The following is an 18,675-nucleotide window of genomic DNA, read 5'->3' on the forward strand; positions in this document are numbered from 1 at the left end:
CCTCTCCCGGAGATCCTGGATCAATCTGTGGCATGGGCTGGGTGGGCAACCATCCCACTGCTCTGGCCAGCCCATACTGCACACGTGGGGAGCCTTCTCCTGCCCGTGTCCCTGAACTCCGTGTGACACCAGCAGCCAGACACGTGGCTCCAGCTAAACCACGAGGAATGCTCTGGGAGTGGGGAGATGGGGATGTCTGCTGAAGTGGCCATCAAGATCTCTTGGCTTGAGAAAGAACTGAGTACAAGCACACATTGATACTGGTTGGAAAAAAATCCATGCACACACACTCTTCTGTGTGTGTGTAAATGTATTAAGAGAGTGATGGTACTACCTCGGACAGTTAGGCCAGTATGTCAAATTGCAGCCAGCAGCCCTATTCCCAATTCAAAATAACATTTGAAAGGAGAGAGAGGATTTAAGTCCACAAAATGTTATTGTCACCTGCTGATGTGTGAGTGACCATTTCCAGAGTGTGAGCAGTGACAAGGCGCTCCCGCACGCCTGACCTGACTGGAACCACCTCTGCAGAGAGAGGTGTCCCCTTGGGGAGGGGACAGTCACCAGTTGCTCCAGTTGCACCAGGTGCAGTCCTTTTTGTCCTTGGCCGTAGCAATGAAGGATGAGTGTTCCCTTGGCTGGCTGTTGGTGAGTGTTTGTCATCACCCCTGATGAGGTTGAGGTGGTTGCTGTGTCCATGTACCAGCCTTGAGATGCTCGTGGGGGCTGGGGGGTCACCGGGGCCTGACTTTGTTCTCCATTTGTGCTTGCACATCCTAATGACCATTAGTGCATATCTTTAGTTGTGGAATTAGTGCCATAAAGAAATGGGTAGTTATTCCATTTGACGCTGAAGGAGAGACTTCAGGCTGTAACTTGCCCTGACATCCCACAGTCTCTGAGATTGCCACAACTGTTCTGTTGAAGGAGAAAATGTGTTTCTCCCTTCTATCTTGGCAATGCAATGAAAGGAAAATTATGAAATATGTATCTGCTAAATACCAACTTGATCAGAAAAACCTCACTTGTGAAATGTCCTGGATATCCAAGGGTTTGTAAGTGATACCACGGCAGGGCCGGACTGGAGGCAGGGGCCGAGGGAATGTAGGTGTTTCTCTCCAGGGACGTGGGCTCGCCACAGACTGTGCTCGGGGCACTTCCCCCCATAAGTAGCCAGGAGCAGCTTTGCTAATTCAGAAATCAGGCTCTGTTTATATTAAGCCCAAATTGTTTGCAAAAACTGGAAGCAATTCAGCTTGTGCAGTTTTAGAGCTAATTATGTGTATGGAAAATACTCAACTGTACCAAGAATGTAAGAAATCTTCTAATTTATTCAATACATTGTTTCACAACATATTTCACACTGACTGTTGCCACTGAACCAAACCTTATCTCAGGTCATTTGCATTCATCTCCTGTCTGTGGATTTAAAAAAAAAAAATAAAATTAAAGTCATTCTCATTTTCTTAGTTTATTCAGTAATTGCCAGATGGGTTCTGGTGCAGCAATGCAGACTCCACGCACTAAACTTTTCCAGTTGCTATTTACAAACCCTTTTGCAGACAGAATCCACTGAAGACAGCCAGTGAAAGGCTCTTCACTCCAGTTTAATAAGGTGACTAACAGAGCTCGGCTCTGGAGGTGGGATGGTTTCAGGTTTTATCACCAGTGATTTTTTCTGGCTCATGCTGGTTAACCCAATGCCCGAGCTAAAGGTGCTTACAGAACTCACTTGTTGGGACAGGGAGTGGGAACCAATCCTGCACTACTATCAGTGATTAATCTATAGGATGCCAACTAAACACCAGTTTTATTTCATCTGCCAATCATTTTGTTGTAGCATGTTGCAATTCTGCATGTCTTGGCTACAATGGTTAAAATTTTTTTTCTCTGAATGAGTGGACAGTCAAGACTAATATTTATTTTAAAAAAGTAAAACAAAATTGTAAGCACTTTTTGTAAAACCAATGTCTGTTTTGTTACATACTTTTAATGTTGTGCTTTGTAAATGTCTTATTTGTGTAATAAATAAAGTTAATGCAAGTAGAAGTGCTGGCACTTACATCCAGAAAATGATGTAATTCCATTTTATTTTATTTTTAAATACTTTCTGGCTTACTAATCAAGCAGCAACCCACCCAGTTTTCCTCTTTTATTATTTTGTTAAACTCTGGCTTCAGGAGAGTTCAACAAACGTTCGTAGTAAATGGATATAATTTCCTAGTTAGCAAACCAGTCATTAAAGAATACCTCTGGTGTACATTATTACAATGATCAATCAATATCAAAGTACTGAGCAAAAAGAGAGGAAAGGAATTCACCAGGACAGCTAACTAAAATCTGGGAAAATAATGTTGATTAAGATGGATTTGAATGACTTCAACACCGAATCTGAGGCACTCTTTTTAACAAATTGTTTTCAGGCTTAATAATGTTTATACATACTACACTGCACACCTCTCAGGAATATTATTGTGAGTACAGTCGGCTTTTTTGCCGTGGCTTTTGCTCAGCATGACTGATTAAATGATTATTTCCATTTTTCTTTGAGCTGACAAAGATGACAGAAAGATTATATTCCTGTCGAGGGAAAGGGTGAGACAAATCCGCGAGGACAAATTGCATTTATTGTGAATCAGATTACCTGCTTTGCTGGAATATTGTCTAGGAAAAACTGTTTTCTGGTTTCGGTTTGTGCTCAGTTGTTATAACCCAGGCTTTCCGGCAGGTCCGAAGGATCCATTCATGCTCCTCATCGTCTGCAAGGCAGAGAAAGAGAATGTTAAATATCCCCGTGTCAGACCTGCTCTTTGCATCCCTGAGGTCCAGCTCAGACAAGCAATTTTTCCTTTGAAAAATAAATCCATTTTTTAGCCATTGGTATCTCTTAGAACACTTTTTGTTTGTTTAAAAGGTCGTGTGTTGTTGTGTGGGAATTTATCAAGGCAGGAGGTACTGGGTCTGTGGCAAGAACTGAGATTATTTATCTGTTTAATAAGCTTAGCTTGGTTGAACCACGAGATTTACATGTATAGATTTTATAGTTTGCCTTTTTGGGCAAAATATCCAGGAGAAATGTTGAAACTATCAGAAATTAAGATAGGCATTTTTAAAATACTCTGGCTGTGTTGCTTGTCAGTTTATAAAAAGTGAAGGTAAAGAAGAATTTACAGTAGAATCCCAGGTTTCTTGTCTTGCAGCTTTTCTTTCCATGCTGTTTTTGAGATGTATGTTGTGGCAGGTATTGATAAGCTGATGTAGTGGCTGAGAGATATTTTAGACCAACTCCTGTGTCCCTTGTTAGTATTCATGTCTGTCGTATTTATTCTGAGAGCATAATGACAGTGTGGAAAGAAAATAAAAGCAAAGACAATGTAGGAAAAAACAACTGACCAGCAAAGTTTGAATAGTAATTTTCTGCATGATTTACAAAAAAATAGCTTGGCGAACGTTAAGTTGTGGCTTCTTAATTTCGGGGATTTAAATAGTCTTGTCTTCAAAAACTGTTCTGCAGCCTTTTCCTTTGTGTTTGTGCAGGAGAAAAGAGATGTGTCTGTCTAGAAAACCAGGGAAAACAAACTTCAAAAAGCCTTGGGGAAAAAAAAAAATCAAAGTATTACTTATAACAGTACCTGTATTTATTTTTATATAAATGAAATATATTCGAGCTGCTTCTTGTGTTTACCACTGTCTTAACAAATTCATATTAAGTGCTTGTAATGTGTGCAGAAATTTAAATTTTGATGGTTTGTGGCAGCTCTTGTTATGTACAAAAAGAGATGATTGGGTGGAGGATGGAACTGAGGGGGTGTAACCCCAGTGCTGTGACTATCACGGTTCCATTTCTTCATTCTGCTGAGCTCCCTCCTTAGGCAGGAAAAAAAAATTTAAAAAAAAAAAAAAAAAAAAAAAAAAAAAAAAAAAAATAAAAAAAAAAAGGGAAAAAGAAAAAGAAGCATGTTGCTTCTTTAGGGGTCACATTTTCATGGAGATCTTTTGATTATGGAGTTGTACCTTTATGTTAAAGCAACAGAGGAGCATTTGAAATGCAAAAGATAGGAAGGTCCTGGGTCTGAAGTGTTAAGCTAAGAAGTTCCCAGAGGGGTCTGTGACAATATGCACAAGTCGTCAAGCTTGGGGATGAATCCAATTGACTGTGGTGGCTTGTGAATCAAGTTTCGTGGTGGTTTTTTTTTTTTTTTTTTTTTTTTTTTTTTTTTTTTTTTGTTTGTTTGTTTTTGTTTTTGTTTTGTTTTGTTTTGTTTTGTTTTTTTTATGCTGCCGTCCCTTTTCTCTCATTGCTGGCCGAGCCAGTGAGGTGCTGCTCACACCCAGCCCTGCTGGCATCCTGGTGAGGGCAGGAAAGGTGCCAAGTTTCTTGCTCTAATGACTGCAAAATAGTCATAATTTGGATGAAATAGCTAAGTTCAGCCCTTTCTGTGTTTCACTGATCTCTTTTTTATTCCTTAGAGATCCACAGATCCATAATAAAATACCCTGTTAATGGCACATTTCTAATTCGGGTGTAAAGTAGGAGAAAATAGATGCTGAAAAAATATGCTAAAAGGGAAATTAAAAACATGAGCACAGAATCTTCCTTAAAGACCATGCAATCCTCACAGGCAGATTCCACTGAGGGCTGCAACAGGAATGCAAATGTGGTCCTTAAGCTTTCTTAAAAACAACATCCAAGCCATAATCAGTGTGCTGGCTTTTGTTCTATGCACTAGGTGTTGTGATTACATGAGCCTCGCCTGTGACAGATATTGTCCAGTCTCTGTGGTTTTAGCTGGAATTGCCTTAGCTAAAAAAACCCCAAAAAACAACAAACAAACCTTAATCTGAGCTGGTAATAACTGCATGAAAAGGAAACTTTTGTCTGTTTCTGCCATGGTGAAGGAATAAGAAAACTTAGAGATGCTGTGCATCACCATGTGTGGCTGGTAGCTGGGCTCACCTGAGTGCTAGAAATAACCAGGCAGAGTCTGTCTGAGCCTTTGACAGCACTCACTCAGCTGAGCATCAAGGGTATAAGCACAAAGAAAGGCAGATGCTAACTTGACTTCACAGGTTTCCAACATACCCTGGATTTGCCCAAATTGATTCTGCACTCTGGGATTTCCTGGTATCCTAGGAAAGCACCCAGGATCTTAGCCCTGCCAGACTGATTCCAAAATGTCTTGGTTTGTGCAGTGATCTGAGCCCATGCAAATGAAATACATTTTCATAGGCCCTGCTTAACCAGCGTGGAGTTTAACCAGATGTAAAAACTGAACAAGCGATGCAAATTTCAACTTTGTTGAAAAAATAGATGTAATGACTCAACATGAAGTAAACCCCTACAACTGCCATCCAGCCCAGTGTGATGTACAACTGGTCCTTGGTCTAGGGAAGAGGAAATGAAAGAATTGATCCAGGATAGGAAGAAGAACCACAGAATGGCTCCAGGGCTGACTATGGGAGAGGAGGCAGGAAAATATTAGAATGTAAAGAGTTAAGCTATGGTAAAACATACTTTTGCTACACTAAAGAAGACTGGTTGATAATTACTGTAGTTTTAGGGCTATTTGAATCAGTGCAGCTGCAACCTCTTCAGTAGTAACCCCTGAAACAAGACAAACTGGGTTTATTGTACTGAACAAGTCTTAAAGCTCCTCCCTGATTGTTAGTAATTGGCAGCAATGGACTTAACAGCCTCTTGACTACCCTTTTTACACTCTACCTGACTGTGCAGCTAACAATTTAAATCACAGATGCCGATCCTTCTTTGTGGCAGCTGCTTGTTAACTACACGTTCCTCTTTTTCTGCCACTGGCTGCTTCCATAACCCTGCAACACCAGGGTTAGATTGGAGAATCACATTTCATCAATATTTAAAATGGAATTAAACCTTGAGGTTTGATTAATGCTACCGATAGTGAGTTGTAATTACTATTTTGCAAATTGCAATTGTTTGAATATGTTAATATGATTGTCTAAGCACATCTTCACCTTCAGAAGTAATTTTCCTTTTAAAAAAGATTTGAAAAAAATACAAACTCTTTAATCAGTGCTAAATTATCACCCTGTGCACAATTAGGTAGAATGGGCTTCTTCGTGTGGTGTGCTGAATTTTGTGTCAGCATATTTGTCTTTAAAAGTTTATCCATTTTTTTAGATTTTCCTCAGTAGAATAAACAGTGATGGAACAGACTTTCCTGAAAGAGGACTAACCATGCTGGTGTTTTGAAGGTAAAGGAAAAAAAGCTTTGTCTGAGCATTTCACTGCAATCTGGTGTATCCCTGTGCAGTTAGTAAATGTTACCCAGTTATTTCTTCCAAAGTCAGTGAAATATTATTATTATTATCATCATGACATGTTATTGGGATCTTGAAACTGAAACAGCAAAAGATTGTAATGGACGAGCTCTTGAATTATTTCCTTGTGTCTCAATCGAAAATGAGATCAGTTTCTAGCACCCACTAAATATATCTTGAGTATTGTGGGTGAGATCCTCAGCCAGCCCACACTGGGACAGCTCTCTGTTATTTTTGTTATTAATTCAGGCTGTTTCCATTAGGCAGGCAGAGGCACAGGGAGCCAACCCTGGCAGCCACCTGCACGACTGGGCCCCAAAAACAGCATCTGCCCACAACAGATGATTAAGCAGGGGTGCAAGTCCTCCTGATCTCCTGTGGGACACTGTCCACACAGCCAACGGGTCACTCTGCAGAGTCTCTTTAGGTAAATAAGACTCAGCTAAAGCTGTTGGCTGTAATGTGTTCCTATAAGTAGCCCATTTCAAAATTGGCTCTTCTCATCAAATACTGCCTGGCAACTTTCTGCCTTGTTTTGGGGGGCTTTAGGGGAAGGTATAAATGGCAGCAAAGTTCAAACAGGTGTCACAACCAGTGTTAGGTGTATTCCACAGTGAGCTCAAACTGCAGCCCACTTAAATCAGTGGATTTCTGCTCTCTGCAAAACGAAACCACTTGCCTTCCTTCCAATGTTCAGGCTAAAAGTAGTGGCAGAAGAGATTTCCCCAAATACCACACTCCAGATTTATCTCTCAACTGGGATTAGAAACAGCTGAATATTCAGGGTGGCCTTGCTTCAGGGTGCTTCCAAGGGATGACATGAAAACACACTGTAATTTAGGTGCGTTTAATCTTGCTATATTAAATGCATATTGCAAAGTTTAGAATTATTTGCCTCTAACTATCGTGTTTCTGTGTGTTGCTCATGGAAACCTCAGCTGTGAGAGACTTCTGAGGACTCTGCATGGTTAGGTGCCTGCCATGGCACAGAGCTGAGACTGACAGCACTGCCAGTACTGTCATGGAGGCTTCTCTTAACTATTGCATTCCCAGGAAACCACCTAGAAGTCCAGTGGGTTGAACAGGGGAAAAAATATATTATTCACCTTAAAACCCTTGCCTGACTGTGTTAGGTCTTTGTGGCTGTATGTGTTCCAGAGGCTGTGTCTGCACTGGGGGCCTGGTGCACTCTGAAATTCAGATCCATGGCTTCCTCCCCTGCTCAAGGGCAAGTTGGGACCTGATGGTGAGTGGGTGTCATCCCTTTGCGTGCCTTGTAAGGAGGGGAGTCGGTGTCCCTGGGATGTGCCAGCACCAGGACAGGGAGCACTGGAAGGGCGTTTTTACAACAGACCATCCTCAAGCAGCAGCTGAGCTTCCTCCCCGTTTGCAGAGGGCCAAGCACACGCAGCTCATTGTAAACAACAATATCACTGAATTCTTTCACATCCCTGACTCCTCCCAGCACCCGCAGCGCAGTTTATCATGTTCTTCCACTGCACAATCACAATGATATGTGATAGCATCTCAGCCATGGGTTCTGCCTGGCACACCCCTTCCATTTCCACTGCCCCCTCCGGGTCCCTACCACCCCTTTCCTTACTGCACCTGACCCCACCAACATCAAGGTTGGCAAGAAAACGGAAAATATGGTTTCAATTAACCTTTGCTTCCACCCACAAATTCTCACTCTTCCATTCTCTTTTAATTACTGTCATTCCAAAATGGCCCCCAAATGAACTTTCCATCTCTTGTAAAAGTTGTTTTCACACGAGCTGTATGTTGGATGTAAGTGCCTATAAGAACTTGTGTGTAACCTATTTAATGGATTCACAATAGGATGGTTAGCACCCAAACAAAGGTGTTATTCTTGGCATGCCCCTCTTTGGAACTGTAACTTCCACAGTTTTCAAAGAGATAAGGCCAGGAAACCAGAAGGAACAATATATCTGCAAAAGCTATAGCTACTGAAATTACCGTAGTAACTTACATCATGATGCAAATGTTAACATTATCACTGCTGGCTATAGCCTGGAATATAAATTATGTTGGTTCATAATCTATTTTGCTGAATGGAGGATGTTTCAGATTAAAACATGTCAGCCAAATTTAATCTAAAAATATTCTTGGTCGCTCAGATGAGAAGTCTCCAAGTATCTCTGTCTGTCACCTGAGCAGACTTTGACACTGTGAAAGACATATGTATGAATTTTGCAATGGCATCCAAACTGTGCTTGATCTTCACACATTTCTGTATAAAAAGATTCAAAAAGAGCATATGATGGGTAGCAAAATTGGTCCAACATTTTAAAAAGTGTTCAGGGGAGAGTAAGAAAAAAAAAAAAAAAAGGATAAGAAACTCCCCACCCCAACTCCTTGTAGGAGTCTGGGATCTTCATTTTAAATGAAGTGGACTCAGTTTCTCTCCGCTATCTTCACTGCTCAGCCATTTGCCTTGCCCACTCAGCAGTCCCACTGTGATACCTGCCAGGGTTCTGCCTCTCCTCCTGCTAAGATGTGGCTCCTCAATTAATTTATTTGTTAAGCATTGGGGATTATTTAGAACCAGAGCTCTGACATTGGGACAAAAGCTATCTAACTAAAAAAAACCAGGAAGAGGTAGATAAGTGACAATTTGGACATCCAGATCAAAGAGTTATAGTACGATTTCTGCCCTGCCTCTGGATGTAATATTTTTCAAAGCTTTTGACTACCACAGAGTCTGGAAAGCAAGTACCAGAAAACTGGAATTGTATGAATGTGGCTAAAAACCTATGTCCTGGAATTAGATGCAAGGGAAAAAAAGTATGTGGGAGATGGAGAAGACAAGACCAGAAGAAGAATTTGAAGGTAGCTCTGTAGAGCTTTGTGGGCAAAGAGAAGAAGCTGAATGCCATGGCAGAGAGAGAAAACATTTTTTGCAGTGGTATTTTGGAGGAATATGAATCAAAGAGGCTACAAAGAGGAATTAGCAGTAAAAAGGACAAGCACTCCAGCTGTTGCAAGAAAAGCAAAGGGCTACTCGCATTCGTATGTTCTACTTGTGTAAACGGAGAGCAGTATTGGCTCTCTGCTTTACAATCCTGCTTTCAGAAAGAAGTTTGTCAGCCAAAGTAAAGAGAAAAAGATCAATGGATGGCAATAAACGGCATTTAACATAAAAATGAGTAAAATTTACAATCCAGTTAACTTGTTAAATGTTACAAAATCAGCAAACAATAGACACAATTTGTTTTGTTCAGAGCCCAGAGGTAGAGACCAAATCCTCTAAATTAATTTCTGCAAAAGCTGGGGGTTTTTTCCAAACAGGTCTGGATCCTATTCGTCGTAGAATATACTGATTACCAACTATTTTTAAGAGCTTTACACAAACATTATTTCTTTTGTTGTGTGAAATGCAGAATCAGCCATCTGGCAAATGCCCCAGAGCTAAAATCTTTTACATGACATATAATTCAAAATGATTAAATATACAACAGAAAATAGCTATAGCATTGCACTTAAAATAGCATGAACTTTTACTGCCGATCAAAACTGATTTCTTTAGCCTAACAAGTATCCAAAGAACAATTATTTGAAGAGCTTTTAAGAGTTTCAATATGTAGGAACTAAACCTCATCTAAATTCAGTATCTTAAGTCAAATAAAAAAGAAACAAATGTACAAAAGATTAAATGGTCCTGCCTCGTAAGTAGACATTTAAATCTATGGGAAGCTAAATTCATTCGAACAAAAATACTGTATTCCCTCTGTATGTGTATTGCTGGGGCTTTCCTCTCCTTGCTCAGGGCATCTGCCAAAAGAACTCGTACATTCTTAGGCAATGACTAGGGGACTAGCCTGGAATCAGGCTGTTCATCCACTCCCTCCATCATCAGAACGGGCAATTTCAAAGAAGGACGGGGAATAAAGCTCCGTGCGTGATCCCTCAGTGCAGGCAATCTTTTTTCCTGCACCACAGTCGACTCGAAGTTAAATTTGCTGTCTTTTTTCCAGAAATACTCCAGGCCTGAAAAATTGCCAGGTCCTCATCCCACACCCAATTCTCCAGTAGTTTCTGAGAAAGAGCACGCAAACATCTGCATGTATTTGGGGTACATGAGGGTAGGTATAGAAATATTACCCTGAGCGATTATTGAGTGGTTATGGCTGTTTCTCAACTGCATTTTTCAGACAAGTCAAAGTCTACATTCCCCAAAAAGCACTTGGTGCAAGTCAGAGCTGACTTGTGAGGAAAAAAAGTCCAAACGTAAGAGATTTCTCTCATGGATTTGTGTACTTGGATAAACCTGAAATGGTTGAACATGTTGTTGCTGACTGTCCAAAATATTTGTGCTTCTTAGTTCTTTCAGAACAAGCATGAGAGTCTCCATCCCAAGGTAACAATGTGAGGAAACCGTAAGTCTGTGATTATTAAGGCTCAGAATTAAAATGGCTTTGCCCCCTTGCCTGGGGAGTTGGGCCAGCCTCACAACCAAGGAACCTCAAATGTTCTAACCCCAGACTTCCCTAAACTATACAAAAATAATGTTCTTGAATCTTGACCTTTTCAGCTCATAATGATTCCCGAAGCAGCAGGATTTTTCCTGCTGCTTTTCACAAGACTTTCAGGCTTGTAGAATGCTGATTGCTGGCCAGCTTGGGACTGCAGTAACACCAAACCCCCTCTTAATAAGACACTTGACCTGGTCTTCTGGGCCTAATCCTGCTCTTAATTCAGTTCCCTGACTGAGCTGTGAATGAACAGGCAGATTTTGTGTCTTTCTGCTCTTGATTTATAGGAAGAGGTACAAATATATTTCAGGTAATATAGACTGTACTACAGGAAGCTCCCCTATGCACCATACTAATTAAACCTGAAGAAAAAAAAATGAAAATAGTAGAACAGATATTCTCATGTTAGAACAAGGAAAAGCATGTTTTATATTATGGAACCCATCCCTGTGAAAACCACAGGAGAAACAAGGCAATTTTCATCAGAAATATCTTTGCTTTTCATCAAGACAGGTGACCCAGGCAATCTCCTGAGATCTTTTCCATCTCACTGTAAAAATTTCCTGGTTTTGATGGTATTTTCTATGTGAAAGTTTTGGGGTTTTCTGATAGTCAGAGGGCCTAAAACCTGACTGTCACAGCTCTTCATGTACCTCCCTGCTTTGCATTAAAAATAACATATTGTACTTTCTACTTTTCACTGAAAAACTGGGAAATCTTCCGATCTTTCTGTGGACCAAACTCTGTTACAAAGGTGCCAGGAGTCCTATTTCTGGGGGAGGAAAAAAAAGAGGAATACTCCTGGTGAAACAGGAGCCTGGTCCCGGTATCTATTAAAAATAAACAACGTATCTTCTTACAAATGAGCCTTCCCATTCTTATTTATGTGCTCAATTTTGCGTACTTTGCAATACTGGGAAAAAAGGAAAGCTTGAAGAACACATGGAGAATCAAGAGAAATTTGAGCATCCCCAAGGAAACAGAGGTTTAGGGACGGAGTAATAACAGCAAGGCTGTAATGAGAATTTGGAAAACTTTGCTAGATAAAAACGTATAACAAAGCTGTTGCTGTCATTTCATTCCCTGGGCCTGATTAAGTTTGCATGATGGGCTTTTGCGCTGCTCTTGCAGCGAGAGCTCCCCGAGTAAATGAGTATCAGACCTCCGAGCTAGCAAAGTGCAGGGCTTGCCAGACTCCTCAGGAGCCTCTTGGTGCTTGACATCCTCTCATCTCCAGAGAGAAGTGCTGGAAGCAAACTCAGGGGTTTCAGATTGTGGCTGCTCTCCTCTGCTCTGGAGCTGTACCTGGGTACTGCCAGGCTGGGTCAAGGCTCAGGGATTCCTCGCTCTCCTCCACAAACAGCCCAGAAACAATCAGGAATTGCTTCATAATAGGGCCGGGGTGAAAGGTGAGGGCTGGAGTATTCTTCAGCCTGCTGCCAGGGCTGAGGAAGATAGTGTCATTTTGGTAAACCTGTCAAGCTGTTGTAAGAACTTCCTGAATGCTTCCTACCATCTGCTTTTGATGCTTTCAAGACTTGGCTGGAAGCCTGGAGGTTTTCCTGCTCTTTCCTGCCCAACCTATAATGGAGTAATTCTGGATCTGTTCCCTGTCATCTCAGCCTCTTCCTCAGTTTCTTCTGCTTACAGCTGGGGTTTTTTTTTTTTTAATTTTTTTTCCTCTTTACTTCAGTGGCCTTGTGCCCTGAATCATCTCTCCTGGGGCGGCAAGAGTTCCTCTGATGTTGAACAAGTGCCGGGTGTTTCAATTGTGTTCATGTTCTTGAGAGGAAGGGTCTGGCCTACATGACACATTCCTTCTTCACACTCACATCAACAAGTTTAACTTTGTGTCCACTTTGTGGCTGGAAGGGCCACACAAAGCCCATCTCCACGGCTCTGTCAGGCTGCACGCTGTGCTGGGCTGCTGGGCCAATATTGATTGATATAATTTGTAGGGGTTTGAGATAAATGTCATAAAGGACAATGAGTTCAAAGAACAGATTAAAAAACAATAAATTGAATTCCAAGGCGTTCCCTCCTGTACTAATCTGTGTAGGTTCCTGTGTTTTTGGAAAGCATGTTGCTTATCTTCCTCATCAGTAGGCCCACTGCATTCCAGTATTTTGGATCAATGCCATTTGTAATAATCTAGATCAGTTTTTATTCAACGTTTATAAAACAGGCTATGTATCACAGGGTATATTTTATAGCAGATGGTATCTCCAATTCATTTAAACCCCCCCTCCACTTCCCTCCTCCAATATCACAGTGTACACTCACAAAAGCTCTTGAAAGTAGAGCAGAATTTTTTTTACAACAAATAGTAAATTTGCTGAAAAATGGAGTTTCCAAGCAACAAAACTGTTAAACTGTAGCACACTGAAAATTAAATGTTCTATTTCCCAGGGAAAAAAGAAAAAAAAAAAAAAAAAAAAAAAAAAAAAAGAGGTTTTGCAATTTGGACATTAGAGGGGGAAAAAATAGCAGGGTGGGTGGTTGCTTTCAGAAATCAGTTTCATTTTAAAACCCTCTGCACTGCAAAGGTGATAAACACAAAAACTAAACAGCCAGAACACAAAGTAGGTTTTTTTTCAGGTCAGATTACATTTTTTAAGTTACTCCAGTATCAACTGTTTGAGGATCTTCTGTGGCTTTTAATTTGAAAAGTTTCTCTTCTGGCTTGGTAAGAACTAACTTTCCCCAAGGCTTATTAATTTGGGGACCTCTCTGTGTATTTGCCAGACTCTACTCCAAACACAGCTCTCCAAGGTGAAGGTTTCCTGTTCAGGAAGGTAGGACCCAGACTTATTTTAATAAACTGGACTATTCCAACATGTAGAGATAAACACTTTGCTGGTTCACAACATGGAGCTTTTCAGCTTTCAGGATCAGTGATGTGCCCCTCACAACCACTCCCTTGCTTGAGATCATAACAGGAGAGACTGAAGATTTTTCTGAGATTAACATACCAAACCGTAATAAAATATATTTATTCACATGTGCTTGGGAATACTTCATTGTAATTCTGCAAAATATGATTTGTACAGCTCTGGGGATACATAAATCACTGATAAAATAAATAAGTTAAAGATATTTCAGCTCAGTGATAATAGAATCAAGTCATGGCATTGCTTATATTTTGGCTTTAATCAGGCAACCTAGAAGATATTAGAAATAAATTCTTCTTAGTTTACCTTGCAGAAGAAGTTAAATCATACCTGCATTTCTCAGAAACTTGCGTTTGTAGTCAACAACTACTCTGGTTTGGGGGTCATAGAATCCATCACCACAGTCGTAACAACCTTCTGGGATTATTTTGGGAGGATCCAGATTTGTAAGCTGAGGAATGCCTGAAGGGGAAATACCAGGTTTGATTTTTTAAAAAAATTTATGTCTTCAATCAAGATAACTAACATACACCTCAGTGGCGTTTGCTAAAAAAATAACATGGTTACCTCACAATAAATTTTGTAAAACATTTCATCAGTTTTGCAGATGGGGAAAATGAAAATGGAAAAATGCACACATGAAGATTGTGTGATAAAAAGCAATCACTTTGATTTCCTCATTCACAGTCCTGTGATTCAGCCTACCAAGTTAACATTACAAGTCCAACCCTAAAACCCAAAATGGGGCCAGGAGAGACTCACTGGCTTCACAGAACTCCATGTCATCACTAAAATATTCTCTGTATTGTGTGTATCATGTTACAGATTTTACTCCTTATAAACCCACCTTTTGACTACAATAAATAATAACATTATAAAAGCCTTTATCAAAAACATAGACTGAACACAAACGTCTATTTTGGTATCTACTAAAAATCTACGTGGGGCAGATTGAAACTTCATTTGGTGTCCTGGATGCAAACTAATTGCTTTTTGTCCAGCTTCTCTGTATCAAAAGCACCCTGCTCATGCAGCGAGGGGTGAAAGGTATAAAAGGGTTAATTAGGATGTCAAAAGCTGCAGATAATAAAGCCCTGTCCTGGGGGTCATGGCTCTGTGGATGCAGAGCTGCATCCCAGGCTGTGCTGCTGGAAGGTGCTGTCCACATTCTCCTGGCAGCATCTCAGGGTTGTATGAAATTAGCCAGAGCATTTCTGCTCCACGTTACTCATGTAGCTGAATTAATCTTTATTAAGCAAAGCTGTTAGTTTAATTCCTTCCAGACTCTCAGGATCGCAAAAGGCAATTTAGTACCTGGTGGTTTAAAACCAGAGCGGATTTCTGTATAAAATCTTCTGTCGTAGCCATCGCAGTAACGCCATTTTTCCTCGTCGTATTCGAGACCATCTGCAAAAGTGTATTTCCCCTGCAAAACGCGTTTGAGTGCAGAGTTAATAAACATGATGGATGGACGGGACGCCAAGGGCAGGTTGCACCGGCAGGGCCAGGCTTTTGTCGGGAATCCTGTCTGCGGTGCCTTAGGCCAGCAGCCTCCCCCCGACCCCGAGGGGTCAGACAAGGCCTTGGCTGGGAAGTCTGGGCATTGACCCTCCAGGCCTCCCTGGGGCGGGTCTGTCCCCCCGGCCGTACCTGCGTGGCCACCCCGCGGTGCCAGAGCGCCCTGTAGCCGCCGCCCGTGGGGAGCAGCAGCTCGCCCTTCCCGTGGAACATCCCGTCCCACAGCGAGCCCCGGTACTCGGTGCCCGTCGGCAGCGTGTAGTAACCGTATCCTTCCATCCTGGAAGAGACGGCGGGGTGGATGGCGGCAACCCCGGCTGCCCTCCGGTTCCACCGGCCCCCCGCGGCCCTCCCCTTGCCCCCCATGGCCCATCTTCCACCCGCGGCCCCCCTGCCCTCCCAATGCCCCTTTACCCTCCCCAGTCCCCCCCTTCCCGGCCCCCCAGCTTCCAGCTGCCCCCAGACCCCCCGTGTCCCTTCCCGGTCCCCTCGTGTCCCCTCGTGTCCCCTGTTGTCCCTCGGCCCCACCTGCCTCGCATGACGCCCCCCAGGTACCGGTCCCCGATCAGCTCCATGGCGGCCCCGACGGCGCGTCCCGGTCACCGCGGCAACGGCGCCGCCTTGGCCCCGCCCCCTGCCCGCCGTGGCCCCGCCCCTGCCCGCTGTGGCCCCGCCCCCTGCCGGCGGCGCATGCGCGGGGCGGGGCGGGCGCTGAGGGCGCTCAAGGAGAGCCGCCATGCCCGGGGTGCTGCGGGTGCCCCCGCTTGAGGAGCTTGATGTGCCCGAGGTGAGTGCGTGAGGGCCGACGGGGCATTCCCTGCCCTGCCTTCCCCGCCCGCCCGCCCGCCCTCACGGCCGCTGTGTCCCGCCGCAGGTGGCGGTGAGCTCGTCCGTGCTGAAGGCCGCGGCGCACCACTACGGCTCGCAGTGCGACCGGCCCAACAAGGAGTTCATGCTGTGCCGCTGGGAGGAGAAGGACCCGCGCAAGTGCCTGAAGGAGGGCCGGCAGGTGAACCAGTGCGCCCTCGACTTCTTCAGGTGAGCGGCCGCCGGCCGGGAGGCGCCGCCGCAGCCGCACGGGCCTGGAGGGGACGGCGCTGCGGGGCCGTGCCCGGCAGTGACACTCGAGCGCTGCCGGTCACTCCTTCCAGCGGAGCACCGATGCTGCAGAGCCGGGCTGGGAGAGCTGCGGCTCTTCAGCCTGGGAACAGAAGGCTCCGGGGTGACCCTAGTGCAGCTTTCAATACCAGCAGGGGCTACAACAGAGCTGGAGAGGGACTTGTGACAAGGGTATGATGTGACACAACAAGGCGGGATGGCTTCACACTGACAGAGGGCAGGTTTGGATTAGGTCTTAGGTAGGAATCTTGCCCTGTGAGGGTGGTGAGGCCCTGGCACAGGGTGCCCAGAGAAGCAGTGGCTGCTCCATCTCGGGAAGTGTCCAGGGCCAGGCTGGATGGGGCTTGGAGCAACCTGGGATAGTGGAAGGTGTCCCTGCCCATGGCCATGCTCATGGCATGAGATGAGCTTTAAGATTTCTGCCAACCCAAACTATTCTGTAATTCCATTATTCTAATTAAAAATGCTGCCGCCATCATCGCCTTCAAAACTTTTATACTTGCTTCTGAAACTTTAACTCCTGGGGATAGAGGCCATGTGCTTTGTCTTGCTTATTTATACATGAATTTATCCCGTCACTTGAAGCTCTTTTGCCTTTGTTCCAGAGCAGGCAGCCTGGGTTTTTGTTGGGAACTCAGGGCAGTGGTGTGGGGCTGCTGCACCTCACAGCTGTGTGATGAGCTCCAGGCCACCAACCTGAGCATTGCATTGTTTGTCCTCCCTGTCTCACAGCAGGTGAACTACTGAGAAAGCATGAGCAGGTGCACCCCCTGCCTCTCCTGACCGAACACGTAGATCCAAGACATGTGCCAGCACTGTTTGTAAAGAACCTAATTTAATTACCTCAAGGCGTGTCCACCTCCAGTGCAGCAGCTGAAACCTCTGTTCTAAGCATGACACAAAATTATTTGGAAGCATTAGGGCGCCATATAACATAACTAAATTACTTGGCAAAACAAAGGTGTCTTGTGGAGGAGCTGTGAACATCCATCTACCCAGCAAAAATCTCTTCCACATATCAGTTAAGTTATTGCTGTCATTAACTGTAGCTGCAGCGATGGAAATTTCACAGGTGTTTGCATCAAACACTGACTCGACAGAAGGTTTCGATATTCCTGAGACCTTAAAGCTGCAAAGCCCACTTTATCCCCGAGCTGAGGTCACTGTGAGCGGGGGAGAGGAGCTCTGAGTGGGGTTTTCTGAGGGGTTTGTGCCTGTGGTGTCCCCAGGAGCATCCGGACGCACTGCGCCGAGCCCTTCACCGCGTACTGGACGTGCATCGACTACACCAACCAGCAGGAGCTGCGCCGCTGCCGCAAGCAGCAGGCTGCCTTCGACTCCTGTGTGCTGGACAAGCTGGGCTGGGTCAGGCCTGACCTGGGAGACCTCTCCAAGGTAACTTCTTATCATTCGGGGCACGTCCTGCTCTCCCTCCTGTATGCAGGTTTTGTCCACTTCAGGTCTTCGGCGTCTCTTGGGCTGATGGTGGTTCGTGAACGCGGCGCTGGAAGTTTGTGGGATAATGGAAGTCAAGACTGGCAGCGTTTTCCAGGATTGCTTTTCCAGAAGACTTGTGCTTTTCTTAGACAGTGAAATTCTTGCTTTTTTGCTTTTCCTGGTGTAGAGGCTTTTCCTTTAGGAATGAAGCTGGTGGTCATGTGGAGCTTCTCTGTAGTTGTGATGAAACACCCCTCCCTTCCCTTCTCTTAAAAGTATTGAGGAGCTCTCAGCAGCTGAACAATGTGTCCCTTCTATTGTTTGGTTCTTCTTGGTAGTTCTCCCTTGAAGTTCTGACTCAACCTGGCTATTAAATGCTGTGAGAAGTTGTATCACTTCTTTGCATTTCTTTCCAGGTTACGAAGGTGAAGACAGACCGTCCTCTGCCTGAGAATGCCTATCACTCTAGACCCAGACCAGAGCCAAACCCACCTATTGAAGGGGAGCTGAAGCCCTCTCCCTTGGGCAGCAGGCTCTTTTTCTGGTCCTGGTGAAGTGGGCTGGCTGTGCTGTGACTCAAGTGCAGAGATGTGGCACTTGCACATGTAAATTGTGTGGTGTATGCTGGATGTTACTAATAATTAAAGAGCCCCAAACCATTACATGGCTGAGCAGACTTCTTTAAACTCATAGCAACAAGAACAATGCATTTCCCTGTTTTGCTCAGAGCTCTCTGCCGTCACACAGCCCTTGGGACCCTCTGGGCACCAGTAACATCAGCTGATTACCAGGATCATGATTACCAGGATTGTCTGTGATGTGTGCAGACGTAGTTCCAGTCTTTGACTGCTGTCCCATCAATCACAAACTGGCGTGAGACTTGATTTACTTACTGAGAACATTGCCTCATGGATCAAGGA

The 18,675-nt window shown here is 44.0% G+C and overlaps 2 protein-coding genes across 2 annotated transcripts; one reads left to right on the forward strand and one right to left on the reverse strand.

Annotated features, from left to right (window-relative positions):
• Positions 1-1,359: 1,359 nt before the first annotated feature.
• Positions 1,360-15,786, reverse strand: MORN5 (MORN repeat containing 5). The gene is made up of 6 exons (XM_083875819.1): positions 15,728-15,786; positions 15,332-15,479; positions 14,996-15,107; positions 14,012-14,143; positions 2,645-2,759; positions 1,360-1,419 (listed from the first exon to the last, which is right to left on the reverse strand). Exons 1-5 carry the CDS (start codon positions 15,772-15,774, stop codon positions 2,665-2,667), a joined length of 534 nt encoding a protein of 177 aa, XP_083731945.1. The 5' UTR covers positions 15,775-15,786; the 3' UTR covers positions 1,360-1,419; positions 2,645-2,664.
• A 99-nt stretch (positions 15,787-15,885) lies between these two features.
• Positions 15,886-18,417, forward strand: NDUFA8 (NADH:ubiquinone oxidoreductase subunit A8). Its single transcript, XM_083875530.1, has 4 exons — positions 15,886-15,986; positions 16,074-16,237; positions 17,548-17,713; positions 18,172-18,417. Exons 1-4 carry the CDS (start codon positions 15,936-15,938, stop codon positions 18,307-18,309), a joined length of 519 nt encoding a protein of 172 aa, XP_083731656.1. The 5' UTR covers positions 15,886-15,935; the 3' UTR covers positions 18,310-18,417.
• The last annotated feature ends 258 nt before the right edge of the window (positions 18,418-18,675 follow it).

Source organism: Zosterops lateralis, assembly GCF_965231275.1.
Source record: "Zosterops lateralis genome assembly, chromosome: 20".
NCBI classification, from domain to species: Eukaryota; Metazoa; Chordata; class Aves; order Passeriformes; family Zosteropidae; genus Zosterops; species Zosterops lateralis.

What these genes read in the sequence shown, in the direction of transcription:
- NDUFA8 (XM_083875530.1), top strand. Translation starts at nt 15,936, where the DNA reads ATGCCCGGGGTGCTGCGGGTGCCCCCGCTTGAGGAGCTTGATGTGCCC. An exon ending in AGGAGCTTGATGTGCCCGAG is followed by an intron (nt 15,987 to 16,073) that starts GTGAGTGCGTGA and finishes GTCCCGCCGCAG; the next exon opens with GTGGCGGTGAGCTCGTCCGT. An exon ending in TGCGCCCTCGACTTCTTCAG is followed by an intron (nt 16,238 to 17,547) that starts GTGAGCGGCCGC and finishes TGGTGTCCCCAG; the next exon opens with GAGCATCCGGACGCACTGCG.
- MORN5 (XM_083875819.1), bottom strand. Translation starts at nt 15,774, where the DNA reads ATGGAGCTGATCGGGGACCGGTACCTGGGGGGCGTCATGCGAGGCAG. An exon ending in GGGGGCGTCATGCGAGGCAG is followed by an intron (nt 15,480 to 15,727) that starts GTGGGGCCGAGG and finishes CGTCTCTTCCAG; the next exon opens with GATGGAAGGATACGGTTACT. An exon ending in CAAGTTTCTGAGAAATGCAG is followed by an intron (nt 2,760 to 14,011) that starts GTATGATTTAAC and finishes TCTGCCTTGCAG; the next exon opens with ACGATGAGGAGCATGAATGG.